This window comes from Akanthomyces muscarius, chromosome 6, assembly GCF_028009165.1.
Source record: "Akanthomyces muscarius strain Ve6 chromosome 6, whole genome shotgun sequence".
Classification (NCBI taxonomy): domain Eukaryota; kingdom Fungi; phylum Ascomycota; class Sordariomycetes; order Hypocreales; family Cordycipitaceae; genus Akanthomyces; species Akanthomyces muscarius.
In genome coordinates, this window is record NC_079246.1 from 927,221 (window position 1) to 952,888 (window position 25,668).

A 25,668-nucleotide genomic window follows, 5' to 3' on the forward strand; every position below is an offset into this window, starting at 1 on the left:
AGACACACCTCGACTTGCATTATCCTCTTTGCGATCTGCGCAGTCACAACTCGCCGTCGATCATGTCAGCTGCCAATGCAGGGTCTCTGATTCGTCAACGTGGGAGGATGGTGCTTTATGCTTTTCTTTTTTTCCCAATCAGACATACCATCTCAAGTCTCGAGTGTTCTTGTTCGCGCTGCACATTTTTTTTTTTGTCTTTCGACGGCGGCAGTAAGTACTAGTATCTCCGTCCGGTCAAGTAAGTGTAGTTCCAGCTACAGCTCGTCGTCGGTGGATGAGCTCATGTCGACGCTGCGTGGACAAAGTAAAAGGTGAAAAATACTGGTCATTTATAGGGTTGCATTACACCGCTACAGAGGAGCACCATAGCATGGTAACAGTCTGCAGGGCTGCATCGGGGGGCGTGCCAGCCATCCGGTCCGATGACCAGCAGTTCCCGTGTCTAGCGCCGGCGACGAGTCCACGTGCGTGGCTGGCGCTGGATCAAGCTCCGGCATCTGAAAGACAGTGTAGCATGAAGTAGACGCAAGAGATTGTTATGATGGACTTGAACTTTCCTACCGAGTAGTTCTGGACGACACCAAATTTGACAACCTGCGGAAAATCAGTCGTAGTGCAAAGCGGCACGCGCCCGGCGTCGATGTTTGGTGTAAGTAGTAGCTCTATTAAGACTTACACACATTGTCGGCGTAGAAGTATTGCATAAAATTTGCCAGAAAGGCTGATTTCTAGTGCCAAATATCCCTCGTATGCAAGGATCATGATTAGCTATCAGATTAGTTGCTAATTCTGTAGTTAGTTATCCTCGTTACCATGATGATCTGAGCTACAGCCGCAACTCTGGTCGACGCGATTTGCATTTCTGTCTCGGTCGTGAACCCTCATGACCTTGCAGACGGTATTTACTAGGCCGAGAGTCAAGAGATTTCCGGAAGTAGCCGCATCATCATGGGCGTTGACATCCCTTACACCACGGCTGGCATCGCCGGCGCCTATGCTGGCGGGGCCCATGCCCCGAAGCAATAAGATGGAGCGACTGGTTCGGGCTCAGCAAAGAAGACAGGCCACATGCCACGGAAGGAAATCTATCTGTCGGTATAACGGACAACCGGGGGTCTAAAGAATGAGCTGATGTAGAAGATCGGCCACGAAACGTATGTTAGTGGCATAAGCCGCTTTCTGGGAGGTGGCGGAAAGTGCAACGAGACTGAATAGACTACGACTATCTCGCCGCTTCACTTGCCGGCGCGGTGATTTCTACTCTGTAGTGGTAGTATTGAGACTATTATACCATGGAGACTTGGCCCTCAGATTCTCGCAGATCTTCGGCCCAGTTGCATCCGGTCATGAGAATGCTTGAGGGGTCTGCTGGAAATAAGCAAAGGCAGCAGTACTAGTAGAAGTAGGTAGTCAAGAAAGATAAGAGAGTGACAACGCTTCCGAATAGAAGAGACATGGCAACTATTCCCTGACTTGTTATCAACGCGACAGGCTCTTGCCTATCCATTTCCCACCGTAAGCCACTGTGAAATATGAGAACCATATCATTTTGACTTTGGCACGTAGCTTCATCTACTACCCGGTGTACAGCGATCGTCAGCCAACGATGTCGTAGCCATCGATTTCAGACGGGCTATTCCTTGCATCAGAGTTTATGATTCCAGGCATCTTTTTATAACGAGTCGCCGAGCGCCGCCGATCAGCTTTGCGGGGTGGCCTGTCAGCGGCTAGTGCGCGATTCCTAGTGGCCCTCGTGGGATCTTATCGTTCGAAGGGGGGTGTGTCTCGAAGGAATGTGCACTGAAAATACAGTGCTTCCAGCAGACCTGACACGCTGCAACGGCGCTGTAGTTGTCCTGCTGATACCGCCATCGAGTACTCCGTAGGTGCCTAGGTGGACTCGCGGTATAAGATCAGCACCACTAACAACAGCAACTCCCTAAAGTAGGCAGATGCATTTTTACACGTTACATGGCCAAAGTTCGAAATATCGAGCTGCTAGATCAGGAAGCTCCATAGATGAAGGGTGGTCGGCAGCATTATGGATGCCATTCTCACAAATCCTCATGCGCCGACCGAATGGAAAATGATTTCGGTCATCCAGCGTAGACATCAAAGATGATTTCAGAAGAATAATATTGAATATTGCCACCGCCTGGCATAATGCTGACGGGCGACCGTCAGCAGGCGCATTACGAGAGAGCCCGTCGTAATCGAGGCTGGGCGATGACGACAGACGTCATGAGGCTTGGCCGCAAGAATATGGGGGAGGGGCGCGCGCCGCGCCAGTGCACAAAAGTGCAACCGGGGCGCAGAGCGGTCGCCAGAACGAATACCACGATGCAAGTTTATTATATTTGCGTAGTAATTTTAATCCAAATAAAATAGCTCGTCGGACGGGGCTGTGTGTGCCTGTCATCTAGAACTCGAGCTGACCTGAAGCTGGCGCATCCTCGCCCAAGCAGAGTGAACATTCGCACATTCGTGCAATGAAAAGCTTGTGTACACGTATACTGGAACGTCCTGGGAGGGCCGCGCAAGGCAGCTGAATGCTGTCTCTGCTCAGCCTGGCTTGAAGGCTGAAGTCGCAGAGGGAATGCAACCCTACGCGCTCGCAGCCTGCGGCCTAGCAGCCTCGCCGACTGGGCGAAGATTTCGTGTACGAAGCCCAACAATAGGTCGCATGAATAAGGCGCAATTCGGTGGCCATGCGCGTCGTCTATTATTACGCAAAAAATACAGAAAGATTACTAGAGTAAATAACATTCACACTTTTCGCACAGTGCGCATTCATCATCAGCCAAGATGATTGTTGGATGAAAACGCCCCGAGAATGACAGGGCCAAGGCCGCCCGTCTCTCCACAAACTACATCCACACCCCCGGTTTCTCCGAAGCGTGTGTCTGCCCTACGCCGGAGTTTGTGTAGAGGCGCCGAGTGATTCCGTCCCAAGCCTCGAGATCGCCCGTCGCATTCAACGTTGGGGGGAATGTGCCATTCAACAAGTTCCCGTGCCATACCATTTGCAACCAAGCCATGAACGTTATCTATTCCTTATCGTGTGGCACTTGTTCCGAGAACGCTATTCACAACGAAGAAGAATAGGGTCTCTGTGCGTATCAATACATTTTGGAAGCTGACTCGGTGTGGGTGGTGTGTGTGTCAAAGGCTCTCGCACTAAATCTTCACCGGTCTCGCCTAATACGGACAAACCCGGTTTGCCCAGCTTCAGCCTTCTAGGCAGCCCTGGTTCTTCCGAAGCGATGAAAGTGCCCCAACGGCTTTTTACCTGCTAGGCAGAAAGTCGCAATGCGATGGGCAAAATGGGCGATAAAGATTGTCGGAGAAAATTGTCGGCGCTGCCGTCTTTGTTCAGAACTTACAGCAACGAGACCGCGGCCGCGCAGCCACGAGGATACCTACATGCAACTGTAATAAGATACATATGCAACAGACACGGTGTGCAGCCAGCAGTGGAGTCCCCGGACTGATCAATGGCACAGTGCGCAGAACAACACAGGCTCTCGCCATTGATGCCCATTCCAGGTGGTCGCCTTCCCAGGCGTCCTCCCAACGCCACACCACCATCAGGGAAAAGTTGGAGGGGCGTGCATTGGGTCCCGAGGCAGGACCCAAGTATGACTCGAGCCTCCTCCTCTCTCTGTCTGGACACCTGGCTCAGCGGGCGTCTTGTCATGACTTTGAATATATTATGACAGGGCCCGCCCCCCGCCCGGCTATCTCGATTCTGCTTTTCTTCTTATTCACAAAACCATATCCATCACTTTATCACAAGGCAAGAAACCCCAGCTGGATCTGGAATTCGCATGAAATAGCACAACCAACTCCCAACGCCTTGTCCATACTGGCCTCGTCTCCCGCCACACCACCACCTTTTTGCCACGCCACACACCCTCACGACGCGCTGAACCGCCGAGACACCGCGACGACTTTTAAGCCTCCTTTTTGTCGCGTAAACATTAAAGCGAGCAACACTTATAGCTCAACACTCACCTGCCGACTCCTGATATCTTGTCGCATCACCAACAAAGGCAGAAATACACACACTGCGGCCTCCTTGCACAACGTCGCCACCGCTTGCAGCTTGTCAACTTGTCCACCCCAAAGCCGCCCACCCCCGCATCCACTTACACCGTGGAGCAACCTCGCCACCGAAGTCGCACGAATCCTGCCTGTGCAGCGACAAGGACCAATATAGCCAAGACGGTCTCCGCGCAGCCCGCAACAGGAACCCGCGCCCATCATCATCACCATCACCATCACCAGGCGGCGACCACACCTCACCCGCAAAGGCCTGCGTCTCCGTCCCGACTCATCCCACGCGTTGCCGCCGACAGCAGCAGCAGCATAATCACAACCACCGAAATGGCACCCAAATCATCATCGTCATCATCTTCCTCTGGAGCGACTTCGTCAACCTCCTCCACATACTGCCTCGTCCCGAATTTGCGCGCCATGGACCAGAGCAGCGCTTACGCCTGGGTCCGGCCCATCGTCATCGAGGACGAGGATCTCATGTTTGGCGGCAAGTCGCTGAGCACGCTCTACGAGGAGGAGCGTCGGCGCCAGAGCACCGGCGGAGGCAGCGTCGCCGGCAACAGCAGCGACGAGGAGCAGCAGCACGAGGAGGAGGAGAGGCGCGGTCGCGAACGGGTGCGACGCCACTACAGCCCGCCTACCAAGTCGCACCGCAAATAAGCCGCCGTCTCATTCTTTGTTACGCCGCCCTCCTTCATTAATCCTTCATGATCGCTCCTCCATCCACGCTTCACGATATATCCCTAGACCGATGCTGCTGCGACCGCATCACCCAAGCACGGTCGCAGCGCGCCCTTCAACTTGAAATTTTCTCTCTCTTCTTAGATGGACATATTTGTTTTCTTCTTTGCAGAGGCACCGGCGGTGCCCAGCATAGAAGAGCTGTGTTGTGCAGCTCTTCGCCTCACGGCGTTTAGACGGACTGCTTGTTTTGCTATCTCTACTTGTTTTCAGCCCATTTTCTCTTGGACATGCATCTTACGACTCTCATTTCTTCATGACATATATCGGCTCTGAGCCTTGTTTCCTGTTTACTCTTTTTTATTTTGACAGGCTTCGCCAACTAGCGAGCCGCGGATCCGGGGTTACACCAAGCATCACATGTAGCTCAACTGAATGGCAGAAATACCATAAATTCTCATCTTCAAGAACTAGTCCACCTCTAACATACGTTCGTGATATTATAATGCTACTTGCCGGGCGCACAATCACTCAGGGCAAAGTAGCGGAAGACTCGCCCCTCGTATCACCATCTGCAACTTGGGCTCGTCGAGCTCGGACGCGACCGCCACCTTCGTCTACTGAACCGTGGCTACAACTTCGTACCAGCCTTCTGGAAAGCGCCACGACTGATGCATCGCGGCCACTCCCCTGCCTCGCGAGGCCGAGGCTTATAGGAGGATCCGGCGTCGAACGGGCCGGATCCAGATGTTGGGCCGAGCCAAGCGGCGCTCAGTCGGAGCATGTGAGAAGAGGCAACAAACTGACTCGTGGGCGGCAAAGCTTGCGAGGTCCACCGTCTCGAGCTTCTCAGTAGCTCGTTATCGTAGCTTCCTTCGAACCGAGCTATCAAAATCGCTTTGACCTGGGTATTCGTGAGCGAAAGCACAGGGACCTCGGTGGCGTCCGCCGAGAGCCGCTGGCAGCTAAAATGGGCGCTCATCTCCCTCACTTCTTCCTATAATATTCTCTGCACGGCTGAGCTAATAGTTTTCTAGTATTGTGCCTTTTTCTCACTACAGTGACGCCGTTTTTCATTGCCTGCATGATTAGTCGCGTGCCTGTGACACTATGCGACGATAATGCTGGATTCGCTGAGGCAGCATCTTCTCTTTTCACGTTGCCTATTTCTCGAATACCATGATGGGGTTTTTTTTGAATCACCACATGACATGTAGACTTCCACTGGTTGTGGCATATCTTTATTTGCGATCAACTTCATGCATGCAACCAAAGATCTTGGAACGCTCAACGGCGCTGCCGGCTGGCTGAGGGCGGCAAAGATCAGCGATTATTTCAGGAGCTAGGGCAAATGCAATCCTCGGATCACCCGTTGATCTGAGATTCAACTTGCCAAGAAGAAAATAAAGAATTTGTAAACTACTCTTCGCACTTTAGCACGAGATCATGTATGCATTTCCGGCCGCCTCGGGCGGCCCTCTTCACGCGATGACTTCCACGTCAATGCGGACCCCTATTTTTGGTGTCGGTCAATTATTTCCACCTCGCAATTCGGACTCTGAAAAGCCCCATTCGTGGCATGACAACAGATCGCAGCCTTCACAGTCAGCAACTCGGGCATCGCCGCAAATCCTAGATCTGGCCAGTGGGGAAGCTACATCCACTGTGTGTGCATGAGGTGCAAAAGTGCGGCGGAACTCGCACGCCACAATAAGCAGTGAGATTGAGGGATTGCGATTTGCTCTGAGACGGCCCAAAAGCATGCAGTCATCCGACTGAGGAACGAGCTATTTCGCTTGTGCCGGATATGTAGCCAAATAAGCCACGTCGCACCCTGAAAAAGTGTCGGTATGCTATTGCCGAAAGACCCTCAGAGAGTAGTGCTCAGCGCTGTCAGCCAGACCCGCAAGCAAACCTGGCGAGCAAGCATTCAAGCAATCTAGACGAGCGGGAGACCAAGTTGGCTTTCATCCCGCGTGCCAAGATGGAGAGCTTATTGTTGAGGTACTCTTTCCGATACCGCCAGTAATATAGCTGTTGTAGAGAAGGCTCAAGAAACTTCTCATACTTGGGTAGAGCTGCGTACGTGTGGGGAAGCTACATGAATGGTCTAATAAACCTTGTTTCAAAACGGCCCAGCGATCTTGACAGGAGCCAGCACTGCTACGCTGTCGCATCACTGACGGCAGCGCTGTGTTGTAGTCGGCCGTACTCTCGTAACTTCTATCATCATCACATCAGGCAGAGGTTTCCGTCGCCGGGCCAAGTTCCTGCACATCCCGGGCCCCCCATTTGCATACAGCCCGTGAAAACCGTCTTCGCACCTACCAATCCTCCGATGCTACGCCCTCCTCGACACGACTGTGGCACTTGCAGAGGCGCAAGAGAAACCCGAGCCAATCGAAAGTTGAGATTGGCCTAGTGTCTTGGGCCGGCGCCAAACCATCACAATCACGGTTGCACTGGACAGTAGCAAAATGGCACAGTAAAAGAAGAAGACAAACCCAAATCTCCACCACGGCCCTCCAACGGCAGTGGGCGCCCCAGATCCCTGCCCAGCGTAGGATGGCCAGAACCTTGCTGCCCGATTTAGCCAGCCGATGGAGATGCCCGGATGATAACCCCCTCCCAAGCAAAATCTTGTAGCGCAGGTTCACTGATCATCAGTGGACTGTGCACTGGAAGATGCTGCAGGGGAAGCTGCGCGTCGCCCGTTTCATTGCCAAACAGAATGCAAGGCCGCAGGCCCGTTCATCCGATAATTAGCTTATTGCAAACCTACTTGATGGTTGAAACAAAATTGCTTGCTTGCCCGTCTGCTTGCTCCCCGTCAGGTGAAGGGGCCAGAGGATGACTGCGCAGGCCAGGTGCCCTGACAGAACATGCTCACGTCGCATCCTGCGCGACACACACTTTTTCTACGGACAGTGATGATCGCCTTCGTCACAAACTGGTAAGCCTTGTCAAACTCGGTAAGCGTATTTCCGGCGAGATTCTCAGCGGTCTCTTTCATATTTTTCTTGTACCCCTTCCTCTTTTATTGGTCTCGTCGCAGCACCAATCGACGCCTCTGCAACATTCCAGTCAGGTTTGGCTCAACTAGCAAAGGTTCGCGAGCCTTTCCAGGATAATTAAGCTCGGGGCTTTGATACAGTTTCATTCGATGCAATTTTTTTTTATCGTTTGAAAACCCTTTAAAACGGGTAGTAGTTCAGGTTAAAGCTAGTGCCGCCCTCCCTAGTCATCTCACAGGCGTTGAGAAGCCGAAGTGAAATATCGCGCATGAGGCAATCGTGCTCTGCTGGCGAGCATACCGCCTATTAAAGCTGCCTAGACTGTGAAACAATCCAGGTCACTAAAAAGGTCTCCAGCCACGTCATATCACCTTGTCGGCATTTGGCCCGCATATCCGACCCCTGACGCTTCTCCGGTGTCAATGTATCGGCGTCATGGGAGTTTATTAGTTCGCTGGCGTAGGTGTTATGGGGCCAATCAGAGCATCCCTGCTGCAGCGGCGGTCTGGTATGTTCATGGTAGTTATCAGAGTGTGCTTCCTGATTGCCAAGCACCAAGGACAAAAAAGCTAGCGGTGGGAAGTGCGGCCCGCCTCCTTTCCGTCGGCACTGTTTTACTTTTCATTATCCGTGCAAACATTTCCTCCCCTGTGGCCTTGCAACTGTTGATTTGCCGAAATGCATGTCTCTCCTTTCTCTTCACTTTCTGCACGGCCACGACCGCCCAGCCTTGGTCCTGCGAATCAGTTTGATGGCTTGCGACGGTACGAGCTGTAGCCACCCTCTCTCGCCTGTAAAAGCCCACTGTCAATCCCAAGTTGCACTGCTTTGGAAGAAAAAACCTTTGTCATCGCCCGGAGTCGTATCCTACAGGTGCCCTCCATGAGAAAAGCTTGTTTGGCCTTGAGTATCCTGATGGATCGCTATGGATGCTTGAACTAGTCGATCGACAAGAGTCTGTCTACTCTCCACTTGGTGCTGTTGCATGCAGGCCTGGTATGGCCAGGTGCGCCGAGGACCGCAGCACTCAACCCAATCCTACGCTCGCTTTTAACCCCTCTTCTTCATCACTTGCCTCGAAAGCCGAAGTGTGGTGGCCCACTTTGGGTAAGACATCGGATCGGCACTCTGGTCTGCCCAAGCGAGCTAGAGACAAGAGGAATTCAGCAGAGCCAGGTTGCCCGACTCGCCTTGGATCCGTGTGTTCGTGCTCATGATGTATAAGTACTGACCCTGCCTCCCCACGCGCTTGCCTAGCTCTTTCGCAGCGTTTTTCTTCAATCCCCAGCCTTAACTGTTACGACTTTTACATGCGACACTAAGCCGACCCGCTTACACCGTTCTTTCGGTCAACGCTTTAGCAAAACACAATTCACGGATACGACATCTTGCACCATGTTCCTCAACTCTGCAACTCCTCGTCGCTCGCCGTCGCTGTCCTCCATGGCTTCAGTGGAGAGCTCATGGAGCGACCTCGACGAAACCAACCCTGACACCAGCAACACTTTTGCCGCAGGTGTTGGCGCCGTTGACCTCGCCAACTGCCATCGGTGCCCCTCGCCAGAATGCCCTCTCCTCAGAGATCGCCAGAACAGCACCTCTTCTGTCCGCAGTTGCGAGGATATGAGTGTCGACAAGACACAAGAGCTCTGGTTTTGCATGCTGGAGCTACAAGAGCGCTACGGGTGCTACACCTCGACTCGAATCGACCTTGCGCTCGATGCCGGCGAGGAAGCAATCAATTTTATGCGTTAGTCATTTAAAAACGCTCTCTGCGCTTTCTGCGCAATGATATGATTGAGCTTACTAACATAGAATACAATCAAGCCAACCGTTTCATTATTGACACTCTCAACAATTCCCTTCGTGATCTACCCGACGAAGGTTGGAATAAACTTTACCAATGCCTCGACCACCAAGCCACTACGGAGAAGTCCAAGCCCAAACGCAAGTTCTGGTCCAAGGCTTGATTTCGCCGCCATACCGTAAACGTAACACAGCGGCAAAACTCGGGGAACTACTTGTTATATATTTTGACCTCCTCTCTCGGAGTGTATGAAGCGATGGAAAAGTTCAGATCAAGCATTTAATTGGGAGGCATCTTGAATCATGGAGTTATACTTACAGAAGGGCAGCGATTTGCTGCACATATACACCAGATTGTTGGGGGGTTTTTTCGGACTGGCGTTGGCTGGAGCGGATTTGTTTTCTTCTTTTCTTGTTTTCTAGGACTGGCCAGTTTCTTTCGCTGGGAAATATTCGACCAGAGAACCATGGCACTTTCGGGTTCTACTATCTATCTACTTTTATCGACACAAAATCGCACGAAATAAAAAGATAAAACAAGTCCTCCAATTGCTCCGCGATATAGTATTACTCTATTGACCAGTGTGTGGGCCAAGTGTCCTGTGGCGCAGACCTCCATCTGCATGTTGTCCAGCATGCTCGCCTTTGCATCCATGCCTTCCCTGCTACAGAGCTCAAAAGTCATGAGCAGCATGTCGTTTACCATTCACAAGGTAAGTGTTCGATATGCTCAATTTCATCAGTCTTGTACAGAGTCCGAGTGGGCAGATTTCACATGGATGCAAGCTATTCTACGCTAGAGGCCGGTGCTGCCGAGGCGCCCCCATAGCACCGGCTTTGCAGTAGCCACACCCCGCTGGCGTCATCATGATTATGTCGGCAATAAACACGCGTCGATCGTACAGGAGCACTTGGCACCGTTCGACCCGGGGTCAGTGGCCGCCGAACCTGCTCATCTGGAGACCAATCTCGAGAACTTCAGTATTCCATGCCCATTGCCGGAAGCTAGTATCCCGACCGCAACGTCTCTATTCGCAGCCATCTACGGATACGGCCGGACAGTGTGAGCGCCGCCCAAGGCCGCGTGCCGGTTGAGAGATGGGCACGGTAAAGGTCCGTCCATGACGACGCCGGATAGCCCACCTTGACCCCGGATGTGCTGCACCTTTTTCGTCATTTGTGATTGGACTGATACTTACTCTTTAAAAAACCGCTTCTTATCCTTGGGGATGGGACCAAGTGGCTTCCTATCATGCTCGTGGAGAGACCTGGCCGAGGCCCCATCTAGTGCCATCGCATAGCCCGGCAAGCCTGATCGAGTTGCGATCGGCAGAGGGGAAATGGAATCCAAATCGCGAGCAGACGAGGTGGGTGTCCGATGTCGCTTGGCATACTCGGCGGCAGACAAAGACATGGTGATGTGTGACAAGAAGCCGAACGGTGGTTTGCTGATTTATAATGATGTCTCACAGTTCGATCGTGGGTTTTGCAGGCCAAAACAGCTAAATGATCTGAACACCAACGCGGGTCGAGAGACAACTGTCCATTTGTACTGGAGATTGCAACCGCTACCTGACTGCGTCGACCGCGCCGACAAGGCCCATTTCGGATGTAGTCAAATTCACGCGCATGTATTGCATGTCTAGATGCAAGGTGGCTGAATTTCAGCACTCGAGTTCTAAATAATTGCACCTAATTTTACTACAAGTTGCCTAGCGCGCTAATCAACACCTAATAAGCCTTAATAGCCTAGGCATAAAGATACCTCTTTCACATCTAAGCAGGACTCTATAGCACTCTCGCCAGCACCTTTTAGTAGACTTTTAGTAGCTGTGGCAGCCTCTCTCTGGCGTCCTCTCTAGCGCCCTCTCTGGCGGGTGGCGGTCTGGATAGCTCTTCTAGTGTTGTGCTAGTGGTGGTGGTGGTGGTAGTGGTGAGAAATTTATACTTGCGCGACTCAAGTGTTAGAGCAGTAAAAAGTTGTCCTAAGACGGTAAAGTTAGGTGTAATTACTTAAAACCGAGTGCTGAAATTTAGCCCTCAAGAGACGTACTGGGGATAGATAAAGTTGGCCACAGCAAGTTTATTCTACACGCGATATTCCCTGGATGTCATGACTCTGTACGATCTAGCTATTACCACTCGTAGCTCTGGTCCTTTGCGGACAGACGATCTGTACGATGGTGGTCGACACCGAAACACGGTGGGAGCGAGTGGCTAGGCTCAGAGCAGCTACAACTGACCGTTTATAAATCTAGGCGGATCTCGGCACAAATAAACTCAAATTAACGCTTTTTGTACTGTGTTTATGCGCAAGAAGCGCCCGAAAGAAGCCAGCGAAAGCAAAGCAAGGTAGTATTGATGTAATTGCCAGAGATTTATCTATTTGATGCAGTAATGTTTTTCCTCAAGATCAGCCTATACAATATTGAATGCAACTATGCCTCCGCCAATATAGACTTTACTGTTTCTCCAATTTGCTCCAGGTGTTGCATTGTGCAGTTGGATGCATTTCCACTCAGCGCAATGTGCCAGGTATCGCCGACTGGTCTACCAATCACCCAGACTTCCTCTGAATGATCCCAGACCCCGGTCGGCCCGTGTACGCCGAGCTCTACCTGCGTCCCGTCTCCCAGCAAGTCGATGGATGGGAACAACACATTGTGGAACTGCACATTGTACGCCATCTTCCGGTGCTGCTCGGGCCAGTTGGTGCAAGCCTTGAAAATGTCGTAGCTGGTTGCAATCTCGGCCGGCAGCATGTCAAGCTGGGCCTGGTGAACCTTATCAAGGGTCTGCTGGAATGTGCGCTCCGAGGCCTCGGGCAGCACCACGCGCAGGGGGGTCTGGACGAGGCAGGGACCAATGGTGTTGTCCAAGCCTGCGGGCAGCAATGTTCTTCCAGACACCGTGACGGAGGCATTAATGTCCGCCGTGTCATGCAAGCGAGCCAAAGCTTCGGCACAGGCAGCCAGGTAGATGTTTGCCGAGGTGAAGTCCGAAATCTTGGGAGGCTTCTCGATGATCTTTGTCAAGGTGACGATGCGGCTCGCTTCACCTGTTGGCGGCGGCAGAAGGAGTGGCTTGGAGCCCTTGAGATATTTCTTCCAGTACTCCACGGTCTTCTTGTCTTGTTTCTTGACGTGGCCGACTAAGCCCACAAACTTGGGGATCGACGGCCAGTCGGTGCCTTGCAGCGATGCGGCGAGACACTTGAGAATCGGCGTCAGGCTGACGCCGTCAAAGTGGGCGTGAGAAACCCTAAAACCAAGACGAGTTGACTTGCCATGGCCGTGAAGAACGATGAACTTGATGTAGCTGGCGCCCTCGCGCAGCGGTGGCACAAGAGCGGAGGCAAACACGTGCTCGGCCGCGTCTTCCAAAGAGGTGGACTCGTCCAACTCATGTGTCTCGATATCCGGCGCCACAGTGTGGTCTGGAACTACCTGTAGGAGCTCTCCCAAAGGTGACTTCACAAAGACTGTCCGCAGCACATCGGCCTGCTCCCACAGTTTCTTTGCAAACGCAGTGACGCTTGAAACAGGGACTTGCTGGGGAATGTCCAAGTGGAAGACGAAGCAGCCCTGTGGGGGTGCGCGCATCGCGGCATCGGCACACAACGCTTGGGTGTAGGTGGTTGGCGCAATATCTTTGACGCAACCCACAGGAAACCAAAGTATCGGTCCTACATGTCCAAGCAGACCTTGACGATCCTCCGTCTTCATATTCAAGAGACTGAATGGCAGAGGTTCCTTGTATGCGAGATCTTTGCCCTCAGTCATGACCAGAGCCATGTCCTGTAGCTTTGGGTTCTTGAGGATCTTGGCGACGCTGAGGACAAGGCCCTGAGACCGAGCGGCCGAAACCAGCTTTACAGCCTTTATGGAGTCGCCGCCGACCCTCAGGAAATGATCGCCGGCCTCAATACTCGTCGCGTCGACCTTCAGAACTATCGCCCATAGGATCCGCAGGCGAAGTTCGGCGGCCGTTAGTGGCGCAGCTGCTGCCGGTGATGTGGCTTCCTCCTGTGCAGCGGGCTGCATCTGCTTGAGGGACCACTGAGAGCCCATTGCGCGAAGGCGGATCCGGTCGAGCTTCGCGGTCGGCGTTTGCGGCCACGTCTTGACGGGGATGTAGCCTACGGGGATGAGGTGCGCTGGTACCACATCCGCAAGCCAGCTGTTGAGTTTCTGACCAAGAGCAAAGACGAAGCTGTGCTGATCCTTTTCGTTCTGGAGCTCCGCTACAGATGCAAATGCAATCAGAGCTGCATCGTCCGAGCCTTTGAGGGTGACGACATCGACGGCTATCATGGTACCCTTGGCGTGCCCCAGCGCCGCCAGACCGCGGCCTATCTGGTGTTCGATGTCTCCCAGCTCAACTCTTTGACCTCGAATCTTGATCTGGTTGTCTTTTCTGCCGACGTACTCCATTGTACCGTCGATTCTGTCACCGTATCGTACTAGATCTCCGGTGCGATAGCATTTTCCTTGCCACTCTGGTAAACCGTCAGTGCTGCAGGGGAGCCATGGCGGGTTAGATGTGAAGCAAGAGTTTGTCTTTTCAGCATCATTCAGATAGCCCTGTCCGACTGACGGCCCTTGCAGCCACAACTCTCCAACAGCTCCGATCGGTGCGAGCCGGCGCCCGGAAGCGTCGACTATCCAGGTGTTGAAGCCTAATCCGCGTCCCATAGTGGCCTTTGCCGAGCCCACAGGAGTCTTTTGACCAGTGCTAAGTGGCGTGCACTCTGCTGGGCCATATATCTGATAAATCTGGGCGGCGCTAGCCCATTTCAGAAGCGTTTCCGACTTTGTGACCTCGCCAGCGGATATAATTGTCCTCAGCAGTGGAAGGTCTGATGGCGACAGAAGACTCAGAACACTATCCGTCAAATTGACAGCGTTGCATTCGAATTTTTGCATAGACTCTGTGAGATTGTTGTTACGCTCTTCCAGTGACGGGATGCATAGACAGCCACCGTATGCCAGGGTGTGCAGGATGTTAGACCAGGAAATGTCAAAAGAATACGACGCAAAGTCATAGACCCTGGATGTCGCACTGTATCCAATCGAGTCTCTTTGGTAATGCAGAGCGCTTGCAACATTGCTATGGCTCAGCTTAACACCTTTGGGAATGCCGGTGCTGCCAGAGGTAAAAGTGATATAAACCAGACTCTGGGGGTTAACCTCGGGCAGCTGTATATGTCGGGAAGGTTCAACATCTGCGAAAGCGTCGTCTTTGATAGAAAAGGTGGTAGAAGGGCCGAGTGTCCTGGACATTTGTAGTTCCGAGTCTGAACACAGCAGGACTCTTGGAGATATCTGTTTCACGATGGCCTGAAGTCGCTGGACCGGCTGAGCAGTGTCTAGCAAAACGCATGCGCCTCCTGCTTTCATGACCGCCAACGTCACGAGAGGTACCAACTTGGATTTAGAAAAGAGCAGCGGCACGATTTCATTCGTAAACGGGCCAGACTGAGACACCATGGAGCGAGCCAAGATTGTTGACTTGGCATCCAGCTCACCGTAGGTCAGCTTGCCATCCCACGCATGTATCGCTGGAGAGTCAGGATGCTCTCGCGCTTTAGCCTGAATGATGTTGTGCACACATTCCATAATCGGCTCTCCGGCTGACCTGTTCCAACTAAAAATTGTTGACGTATCGGCGGCAGACGCTAGATCCAAGGAGCCAAGCGTCTCTTTGTGGCGATCAACGTTGCAAAGTTGTCGAAGAACAGTATCAAACTGGCCCAGAATGCGACGAACAAGAGTGTCCGCGATGAAGCGGGAGTCAAAGTTCACATGCAAGCTGACGCCATCCCGCTTCAACTGGCATTCAAGAACAAATGCGAAATCCTTTGCTTCGTGGGTGAAGCTGTGAATAGGATGCGAGCCAGCGGCCTCTTGCAGCTGGAACAGTCTGGAGTCGGTACCATCGTTCTCCAATGCCGGCTGAACAATAAGAAGAGTCTGAAACTTGCAGGCTTGCATAGCTTCCGGAGACGCTCGTCCTATAGACTGCAGCCCGATGTGCTCGTGCAAGGTCATGTCCAGTGCCTGCATCTGTACCTGGTGTAGTACATCCTCAACTTTGTCATTGCTGTTGAGCACTATTCTCACAGGCACATTCGTCATGGTCGGTGCGACTATGGCGTCGGCTCCCTCTATAAGAGTCTGGCGTCCACTAGAAACCGCTCCGAATACGACGTCTTGAGAAGCAGCATGCTGTGACTGCAAAATTGCCCACGCGGATCGGATCATTGTTGCTGGTGTTGCGTCTTTCGCTTTGGGCCATGCAATGTTGCCAATGCTGAGCTTCTCCACGCTATCAGCATATGGCGCTTCACCTGGGCCCGCCAGCCTCGGAAAGATGGGGGCCGCATAAGCCTGTCCGAATTGCTCTTTCCAGAATGCTTCATGCTCATTCTTTTGCCCTTCATCTCTGACGTAGTTAAAATAGTGAGAGAAAGGCACTGGGGAGAAGTGCAGCTGTTTAGTGCTGTATAGACTCTCTAGAGAGCTAAGCAGAAGAGCCATGGAGTGTCCATCGTATAAGGCGTGGTGACAAGTCCAGATAAATGTTGGATGCGGATCAGCCTGGGGTCGTTCAAGCTGAAAATAACTCAGGGGAGTTCCCAGACCGACGAGCAACTCTTCTTCAATGTCGATCCACTGGAAGCCCTCGTCCAGCACAACTTGCACCAAACCATAATCGGCTATTTCAAGGATCCGTGTTCGCAGTATCGGCATTGTAGAAGCCAGAAGCTCACAGGCAGCTTTGAACTGCTCGAGATCAATTTCCGGCCGAAGGCGAAAGGTGCTTCTCGCGACGTAGCTGCCTGGGTGTTTCAAGGTGCTGGCCATCAGTCCCTCCTGCAATGGCGAGCAGGGCAAAACCTCCTGAATCCTGCTTTGCTCTATGGCAAGCTTTGAAGCAATCAACTCGTACGCTTCTTTCTTATCTGTCTCGGTTTTGAACAGACTGAAGGGTTCCACGACGCTTTGTTGAGGAACCTCTAGCGCGCTCTCCATCAAGCTCGCCATGTGCTTCGCAAGGTCGCTGAGGCGCGGATGCGCAAAGACGTCCTTGTAGTTGAGCGCGTATCCGGCATTTCTAGCAAGTCGCACTAGCCGCATGGCTTGAACAGAATCCCCGCCGATGAAGAGGAAATGGTCGTCAGCGCCGATGACACTTGCGTCGCGGCCAAGCGCTACTGCCCACAGTTCTTTCATGCGGCAAACATCCCGCGACTGCGACTCGCACTCTTGTCCTGGGCCTTGAAGCGACTGGGAAGCATTGATTGTAGCCAATTGAGCTGCTCCCCAACCAGCGGCTATGGCTTGTAGCTTCTTCTGGTCTGTCTTCATTGATGGGCTTAGAGGTAATCGGTGCATCGGAACAAATATAGAAGGAATCATATGCTGGGGGAGAGAGGCGCCCAATGATTTCAATGCTTCTTGTACGATGCTTCGCCACTCAGCGTTGGATAGCATGCTCGAGTGAATTCCGGCTGATTGCAATTCTTCATCGGCGGCGGGCGGTGAATCCGATTGTCCATCCATGAGAATGAAGGCAGCTAAGCTCTTGGCTGATCCAAATGCCTTTGGTTCAACAACAGTCGGATACGCGGATTTTGCCATTGGAAAGGCCACCTTGAGATGTTGCTCAACGTCGCCGAGCTCAAGTCTTTGGCCGCGAAGTTTAATCATGGCGTCTTTACGGCCAACAAAACGAATGGCTCCATGCGCATCGTAACGCACTAGGTCGCCCGTCTTGCAATAGCGGCTAGTGTGTTCGCTGTCCCTCTCCGGCTCCCATTGCGGGCCGGTCATGAAAGCCTTCTCGGACAGCTGCGGATTATTGAGATATTCGCGAGCCACAATGGGGCCCTCGATAACGAGCTCACCCACTGCTCCTATGGGCATGAGCTGATCGTGGTTTTGCGGGCTGACAATCCAGAGATTGCATCCGCGGCCGATACCAAGAGTACCAATGTCAGCATCCGTCTCTAGATCCTTGGCCGAGGTATATATGCTACACTCCGAAGGTCCGTACATGAGGACGATGCGCACATGGTCCCTCCAAAGTCGCAGAACCTCACCAGGCACAGCCTCACCACCGAGGCCGAGAGTCTTGAGGCCGGGCATCTGTGTAGGGTCTAGCAACCCCGCAACAGATGGGGTGAGACACGCCCAGTTCACATTGTGGCGATTCACGAACCCCGAGATGTTGCTCATGCGATCCTCTTCAGAGGGCACACAAACAGTGCCACCCCAATACAATGTCTCGAATATTTCTCCGTGACATACGTCGTAGGTATGGGCCGAGAACTGGAGGGCTCTAGTTTCTTTACACAGGCCAGATGCTTTGCCATGTTCTTGAAAGACTTTACATATCGACTTGTGTTCCAGAACAATTCCCTTTGGCTTTCCAGTGCTTCCAGACGTGAATAATATCATGCAAGGATCGCTGGGTTTGACTTGCACTTCGCCCAAATGAGCCACGACGGGCGCAAATGAACCGTTGTCATCCAGCGAGATGGTGGAATCGGACACTTCAACCATTTGGCTCGCGCGCGTTTCTTGGAAAAGCTGCAGATATTCTCGAGAACCAAGGACGGTGGTGGCGTCGAGCTGGTTGAGAATCTCCACGATGCGGTTACGTGGATGAGTAGGGTCTATGGGGGTATAAGCTGCGCCTGTGCGAAGGATTGCGAGCATGCCGATGACGGCATATGCAGACTTTGGAAAGCATATCGGTACCGTAATCCCTGGACCTACAGGCTTCGGCATGGAGCGAAGCTGCGAGGCGAGTCGGGCTGTGATTTGATCGAGTCTGCGGTATGTGAAGCTGCCGTCCCATGCGGAGACGGCCTCTGACTCTGGCTGCAAGGCGGCCTGTTTGGAAAACTGCCAGTGGATGCAGTCCTCAACTGGAGCATGCTTTTGGGAGTTCCACTGCAAGATCTTGGCGTAGTCGGATTGACCGCAAAAGTTGACGTCTCGGAGTGGTGTATTTTGCAAGGACACATCGCCTAGTTTATTCCAAACAATGTCCAGCTGTGCTAGAAGGCGCACCATGTCTTGGCTGCTCAGAAATCTTGTGTCGTATTCTGCATTGACGTGCAGGCGGAAGTTGTGTGCCGAAAATTGTAGGGCTAGCGGAAATGGACTCTGAAGAGCATCTTCTTTGATCTTGTTCTCATAGTCTGCCTGCGAGGCGCATGAAACCACCGAGACAACGGTGTTCAGGTCCAAAGATGAAACACCAGGCAGTTGACGAATGTTGTCCAACGTCATGGTTTGATACGAGGAAATTTGCGTTGCGTCATTGCAAATGTCGCCGAGAATTTCAGCCATCGACTGGCTGTAGTCGACATTCAGGATCCTGGGAATCGGCCCCGACCCGGATTCTGACGTGGCGACAATGACCGAAGTTGCATTTCGCTCTTGCGCCACTAATATGGCCCATGCAGTATGAATCTGGGATGCTATTGAGTGTCTTTCAGATCCTCTCCCAGGTAATGGGAAGCTGGAAAGTGTGCAGCCGGTGGTCTCTCTTTTACTGGTGTGCTCGGACACAGAGAAACGTTCGAGGGGGAAAGCTGTTGCGTTTCCGGCGTTTTCTAGTTTTTGCATCCAGAAGGCAGCTGGATCTTCGTTCTGGGGTGCAATTGACTTTCGCGTCAACTGCAGCTGTCCTGGTACTGCCGGCGGTTGAGGCGCGGCGTACCAAGAGGGGGGATCCGAGTTGATAGGCATATTCAATGATGAAGGTTGCCCTAGGAGCTGTACTGGGCTTCGAATATGGTTTGGAGATGATTAATGTGAGATTTTGAATTTCGAAAGATTCAAGCGTGGGCTAGATGTAGCAAGTCAAAGCTTAAAGACAGACTGATGAAGAGTGATGCCGAATGATGCGGTTGGAAGAAGGCGGGCCGGTGACGCAGAGAGAGTGGGCTTTTCATAGAACTCGACTCTCACTGATAGACATGCATGACGTTCAGTATAGCCAGGAGCATGCACGGGTCTGGTAGCGCTAGCCTCCGAAGCACTTCTCGATTACATGCCGAGATGTGGCAGTAGTTGGCATCAGTAGCCCGCGCACACCGTGCCGATAACCCGAACCAAGTTTGCTACTTGCACCCCGCCCCTCTCGTCGACGAACCTGGTTGTCCTATTTTCTCACCGATAGCCGGTGAGATCGTTCGTTTAATGGTAAGCCGCTACTGCGACCAGGGTCTGTGTCGGGGTGGCGATAAAGCATGCGCAGGGCGTGCTGCGAGCGCCGAGATCTTCGCGAACGAAGGCGCCGGGACCCACATCGTGACCTGGCATCCCACATCCCACATCCCTTTGGCTGTGGAACGCCGACCCTGCACCTAGTTTACTATGCCCACTTAGCAGGATTACCGGATAATTCAGATTCCCACTGCAAATAATCCCTAGAGGCGGGATAGTGCGCTGCATTCAGGGACTTGAGCGTAGGTGTTATTCTGCGTAGGCTCTCCACAGCCAAAGGGCTGCTAGCACGCGCTGCTCGCCCTGTCTGCCTGCCGGGGCGGTGACAATCTGTTTGATTAGCTAACATAAGCCTTAGTGAACTACTCGGCCTTTTCTATATCAAGTCTCTGCCGAGGAAAGGCACTGCACTAGGTATCAGGGCAGAAGTCTGGAGATGAGACGTCACTTTTTCGTTCGGGCCTAGATTATGTGAGCCTCGGCAGTTGCGCGCGTAATGAACTCGCAGGCATGCCTGTGACGACGTGAGACTATTGCCAACGACAGTAGGAGGTGCGCGCAAGTGGGTGCCCGATGTTACCACTTACCCAGCCAGTGCTCTCCTCAAGAGCAAAATGAAAGATAGAAATGGTGAGGATGCAGAGGCAAACCCTGCAAAGTAGCCTTGAGCCTGATAAATCAATCCAGAAGAGGACTATAGAATGGCGTAAAGACGCTCCATAGAAAAATCAACGTAAAGTATAGGTAGGAAGAGCCGTGGAGATGTGAGCGACAAAGAGACAAGCAAAAATAAAGGCCTTTTTGGTGGCCAACAAAGTCAAAGTGTCATCTACGTGACTTTTGGTCAAAGGGGTCGAAACGCAGCCAATCAGTAGAGAATTATGACAAAAGAAGTCATTAGATGTAGTCAGAGTGAGCATATGTTTAAGAATTTTTGTATGTATATTCGATTGATCATTCCGAGTAAATAGTCCAAAAGCGAGGAATAATACCCAAACATTTCTTGCAACTGCAATAATTATCGAAAAAGAAAAAGACTTATCGAACCTCCCTTTCCTTGCCCCTCAGCATGAAGAAATACTGCCTGTGATCTATTTAAAGATGGAACCCCGGAAAGGCATCCCGCTTACTCAAATCTCTCAGCCAGGACCTTGACCTCGATTTCGCCTTGACCTGCACCGCGGGTCTTGTCAAATTTGGGGGTACCGATGATGCGTGCGTGGTGAATTTGAACATCTTCCAATGAAGTATCCCACAATTCCATTTCAAAGCCACACATCAATCTAGCGATTGTGAGGTACAGCTCACAAAATGCCATACTATCCATGGGAATTAGCAACAACGGCCATGAAGCAATAATCCGATGCCTATGACTTACTTGATGCCTAGGCATTGTCTTCTGCCCTTTGTAAAATTGACCAAGAAATTTTCCAGCTGAGTACCGTCCTGAGCCGCTCTGATCCATCTCTCGGGATCAAACTCGAGAGGATTGGGATAGACGGATGGGTCTGTGTGAACAAGCCAGGTTGACTGACTCACGGGATACTAGAACGGAATGAGCATCAAACCCAGAAGCAAGCATACACTGCTAAGTTCAATAGATAAAGATACGTACCCCAGCCGGAATATTGTATTCCTTGTATTGGAGCGCCTCCTCCTTTGAGACACGGGGAAGACGACTGACGGGTCCAAATGAAAGACGAAGAGACTCTTTGACGCACCCAGTCTTGTTAAATATCAGTTAGTGTTTTGCAAGTTATGTACTTCAAGAAAGCTACTAACCAAAAATGGTAGGGGTTCTAGCTGTTGCAGAGTCCACGTATCCGGTGACTGGTCGCTTGGGACCGCATTCATGATTTCCTCTCGCAATCTGGAGACGATGTTCTTGTTGCTTAGCATGTAAAAGATGCCAACTGAAAGGGCTCTCGCAGATGTCTCGGTCCCAGCAATAGTGAGAACCAAGCCTTCGTCGAGAAGGCGCTTCACGGTTCTCTCCTGAGCCGGTATCCGCTCATCACTAAGCGACTCCAAGATGACCGACTTGGAGTTTTCTTCTTGCTTCTTCTCCGAGTTTAGAATAGCATGCATCTTTTCCGAGATGTCCAGCTCAAGAAGAAGAAAGTTTGCAACCTTGGGCAGGATACAGCGAATGACAGGAATGGGAAGCTTTCTGAGGAATTGGATGGCAGTGGGCACGAACCGCGCGATGTGAAAAATCACCGATACACCCGCAAACCCATCGCGGATAGGAAACTCAAAATTGGGCTCATTAACATAGTCGTAGTGTTGACCGTAGAATCGCTTGAGGATGATGTCTGCGGTCATGGCCGAGATGGAGCGGTCTAGGGAGATGTGGCCTCCCTCAAGCATGGACTGTCGCAGACGTCCAGAAAGTGCACTAATGCGCTCATGAATGTCAGGTTCAAGTGCCACGATGGCTCGTTTGGAAAAGTAAGGGTTGATGTAACCTCTTCTGGAACGATGGTGAAAGTGATCCACCGTCGCGGCGACAGAGCTCGGGACCGAGAAGCCTGCCACGGTGGAAGGGTCCTTCTCAACCTTGCGGGTGCCGCTGGTGTAGATTTGCTGATAGTAGCTTGGATCAGCGATGTGAACCTCACGCGGGTTGATGCGGATGATGGGGCCTATGTGAAAAAAAAGTCAGTATGTGAGTTTTTCTCATTATTGATGTGCTTGACGAACCGTAGGTCTCATGCAACTCTTTGATCTTCTTGAGATAGAGGCCGTTCTTCAAAACATCATAGTAGAACTCATAGCTCGATGACATGGCTGCTAACCTCGGGCCAGGGATCTTGCGGAGAGGATGGAAGAACAGGTTGTACACCCAATGAGAGACCACCCAGGTGATCCACAGCAGACAAAAAACCCAAGGCATGACAAGTTTTGCCTTGCTATCCAGCTCAACCACATGGTGCATGGTTATTTGCGGACTGGGTGACATGATGGAAAGTGTACTGCCCCCAAAGGAAGCTGGTGGGAGGATGGAATGAATAACGATGCAAACTTTCTCGTCTTGTTTGGAGCAAGACGAAGAGTGAAGTTGTCAGATGCAGGCTAGCACCAAAGAAGTGATAAGGGAGATTGCAGGTGAATATGACGGTGGCAATCGTATGACTCTATTGTTCACTGAAGCGGGAGCCTTCCTCTATAAGTCCTTGCAGGGTTCTCGCATTCATAAAGCAGCTTCCTCGCACGTGACACGGTGCTCACCGTAACACGGTACTCGCCGCGACAGAAGTGCTATCAGACAGCTATAGAGCATTGAGATACTACTGATCCTTTCACAAAGTATTTACGTTTACGTGAGCAGAAACCCGAATCCTACATTCGTTGATATTGCCCATTTTGAGACTTGGCTAATTTGGGGTAAATCTGCGGTGAAGGGTCCGGGGTCTGGCCACCCCTCTGTAAGACCTATTTGGTAGCTTTCTTACACCTTGTTTACCCTATCGGTGAGCGGCACTTCCATTGTTCGTCAGACATATGACTCGCGTCAAGGCCGTGAGGCCCTGAGCTGCATCTTCTTGGTGTGGCTCCACTTCACTGCTGCCAAGATTTTGGCATCTTAGATCTAATCAAAGTAGACTATTAGACGATCCGAGCAAAGTGGATATGCATGTTTCTCAAGCTAGGCCCACATCGGAACAGCGAGAGCCGCTTACGGGCTGCTTACGGGCTGCTTATGGGGTGTCCATAGTCATCATATGGGGCAGGCAATGCAAAAGTTTGGTTGATAACATACTTGGCCTTTTGGAAGCAGGCTGCTATCCAAATATTAAGATCATCTGTCTCTGGGACAGGAATACTCGAAATGTCCCTTATGAATTGATGCCCTCGGTTGTCTTTAGCTCACCACTATTTTATACTGGCGATTTCCGATTTTTATTTCTACGTCCAAGCAAAACTCGTTCCATTGGAAGTCTCACATCTTCTCCTCTGAAAACTGCCTAGAATGGGACTCTTACATGCATTCTACGAGCGCCTCAGCTCATCCGAAGGACTCTCTGCCATGGCCATTATGTCAGCTGCAGCTCTGCTGGGAAGTTATGTCTACCTGCTGGCTTGTCCTGCTCATAATGATATTTACAAGTATCCATTGGTAAACGGCCGCAAGCCTTGGAGCTTGTTCGTCTCTAAGCAAAAGGCCAGGTTTGTGGCTGATGCCAGAGGAATCATCGAGGAGGGTCTGAAAACTGTGCGTATCGTGTCTTTAGTCTATCAAGGGCGCATCTAACTCGTTTCAAAGGCAGGCAAAGCCTTCCGCCTGCAGACTGATGATGGCATTCAAGTCGTCCTTGCCGGAGAGTATGCAGAGGGTCTTAAGAGTAACCCGGATCTTAACTTTGGAAAGATTAGCGCTGAGGTATTTGAATGCTATACTTAATTCCCCAATGACGTGCTAATTCTTTTCGGAATAGGATTTTCATGCACATATTCCTGGCTTTGAGCCCTTCAGACAAGGATCTCTCAACGACGAGATTTTCCATGATGCTGTTAGAGAAAACCTAACTCATGCACTCAGTAAGTGCTTTGTTTCTATTATTGTACTAGCCAAACTGCGCATGGAACTGTCAGTACTAATGCCGTGTCCTGAAGGTGGCCTGAATCTGCCGCTGTCGCATGAAGCAAGTGTCGCACTCGAGCATCATTGGACAGACAACTCTGGTAGGTGAAATTATAAATGCGACATAATGGACCTGAAATTCACCAACTAATGATTCTTCACAGAATGGCACCAGGTACAGCTGAAGAATTCCATGCTCAATATCATCTCTCAATTGTCATCACGCGTCTTCCTAGGCGAAGAGCTTTGCCGTAACCCCGACTGGCTGCGCGTCACCATGAGCTACACTGTAGACGCCATCACTGCTGGTCAAGATCTACGAGTTTGGCCCATGGCGCTGCGTTCTTTGGTTCATTGGTTTATCCCTAGTTGCCGCAAGCTACGAGAGGACCTGGCTGAGTGTCAGAAGCTTGTCAATCCCGTGATTCAGAAGCGCCGCGAAGAGAAGAAGAATCGTGTACTGCAAGGCCTGGAGCCAAAGAAATATCTAGACGCCATGGAGTGGATGGAACAGGCTGCCAAAGGCCGGTCTTACGACCCCTCCATCTCGCAAGTCATGATGGCCATGGCTGCCAACTTTTCTGGATCGGATGCTTTGACCCAGGTCCTTTTTGACCTGTGCGACCAGCCAAAGCTTGTGCAGGATATGCGAGAGGAGATCATCTCTGTCATGACAGAAAACCAGTGGAACAAGTCTACGATCTACAAGCTTAGGCTTATGGACAGTGTCCTGAAGGAGAGTCAGCGCATCAAGCCCGCGGCAGTCGGTAAGTCCTTGCGCTATCGAAATGTCTCGGCAAGCTTCGAACCAATATTGACTCACGTCTTGCAGCACTTGTGCGGCGCTACGCCCTAAAAGACACTGTCTTGCCGGATGGCGTCTTGATGCCAAAGGGCTCTAAGCTCATGGTTTCCGCTTCTAGCTCGTGGGATGAGTCTATCTACCCTGAACCCGAGAGATTCGACGGTTACCGCTTTTTGCGTATGCGTGAGAAGGGGGATGAGGCTGGCGCCCAGTTTGTTTCAACATCGTACAGCGCCCTTGGTTTTGGACACGGTAAACAGGCTTGTCCCGGACGGTTCTTTGCGGCGAATGAGCTCAAAATAGCGCTCAGTCACATTTTGCTAAAGTATGATTTTAAATTGCCGGCAGATACGGCGCCCAAATCGTCCACGTTTGGTTTGTTTTATCAAGCGGATGAAAAAGCAGGATTGATGATCAAGCGAAGAGAGGCAGAAATCGAGCTTTAAGAGTGGTATTTTGAGTTTTGAATTT

The 25,668-nt window shown here is 51.6% G+C and overlaps 7 protein-coding genes across 7 annotated transcripts; 4 read left to right on the forward strand and 3 right to left on the reverse strand.

The window, feature by feature from the left end:
- Positions 1-373: 373 nt before the first annotated feature.
- LMH87_000330 (uncharacterized protein) lies at positions 374-828 on the forward strand (the record flags this gene model as incomplete). Its single annotated transcript, XM_056198218.1, has 4 exons — positions 374-467; positions 572-652; positions 736-750; positions 803-828. 4 exons carry the CDS (start codon positions 374-376, stop codon positions 826-828), a joined length of 216 nt encoding a protein of 71 aa, XP_056055188.1.
- A 654-nt stretch (positions 829-1,482) lies between these two features.
- LMH87_000331 (uncharacterized protein) lies at positions 1,483-2,020 on the reverse strand (the record flags this gene model as incomplete). Its single annotated transcript, XM_056198219.1, has 4 exons — positions 1,483-1,526; positions 1,583-1,636; positions 1,814-1,893; positions 1,968-2,020. The coding sequence occupies 4 exons, from the start codon at positions 2,018-2,020 to the stop codon at positions 1,483-1,485; spliced, it is 231 nt and encodes a 76-aa protein (XP_056055189.1).
- Positions 2,021-4,389: 2,369 nt separating this feature from the next.
- Positions 4,390-4,722, forward strand: LMH87_000332 (uncharacterized protein; the record flags this gene model as incomplete). Its single annotated transcript, XM_056198220.1, has 1 exon — positions 4,390-4,722. One exon carries the CDS (start codon positions 4,390-4,392, stop codon positions 4,720-4,722), a length of 333 nt encoding a protein of 110 aa, XP_056055190.1.
- A 4,430-nt stretch (positions 4,723-9,152) lies between these two features.
- LMH87_000333 (uncharacterized protein) lies at positions 9,153-9,727 on the forward strand (the record flags this gene model as incomplete). Its single annotated transcript, XM_056198221.1, has 2 exons — positions 9,153-9,507; positions 9,585-9,727. The coding sequence occupies 2 exons, from the start codon at positions 9,153-9,155 to the stop codon at positions 9,725-9,727; spliced, it is 498 nt and encodes a 165-aa protein (XP_056055191.1).
- Positions 9,728-12,001: 2,274 nt separating this feature from the next.
- LMH87_000334 (uncharacterized protein) lies at positions 12,002-19,327 on the reverse strand (the record flags this gene model as incomplete). Its single annotated transcript, XM_056198222.1, has 1 exon — positions 12,002-19,327. One exon carries the CDS (start codon positions 19,325-19,327, stop codon positions 12,002-12,004), a length of 7,326 nt encoding a protein of 2,441 aa, XP_056055192.1.
- A 1,606-nt stretch (positions 19,328-20,933) lies between these two features.
- LMH87_000335 (uncharacterized protein) lies at positions 20,934-22,769 on the reverse strand (the record flags this gene model as incomplete). Its single annotated transcript, XM_056198223.1, has 5 exons — positions 20,934-21,126; positions 21,186-21,352; positions 21,423-21,533; positions 21,590-22,452; positions 22,511-22,769. 5 exons carry the CDS (start codon positions 22,767-22,769, stop codon positions 20,934-20,936), a joined length of 1,593 nt encoding a protein of 530 aa, XP_056055193.1.
- Positions 22,770-23,780: 1,011 nt separating this feature from the next.
- Positions 23,781-25,643, forward strand: LMH87_000336 (uncharacterized protein; the record flags this gene model as incomplete). Its single annotated transcript, XM_056198224.1, has 6 exons — positions 23,781-24,023; positions 24,075-24,191; positions 24,247-24,349; positions 24,425-24,493; positions 24,557-25,159; positions 25,225-25,643. The coding sequence occupies 6 exons, from the start codon at positions 23,781-23,783 to the stop codon at positions 25,641-25,643; spliced, it is 1,554 nt and encodes a 517-aa protein (XP_056055194.1).
- Positions 25,644-25,668: the final 25 nt, after the last annotated feature.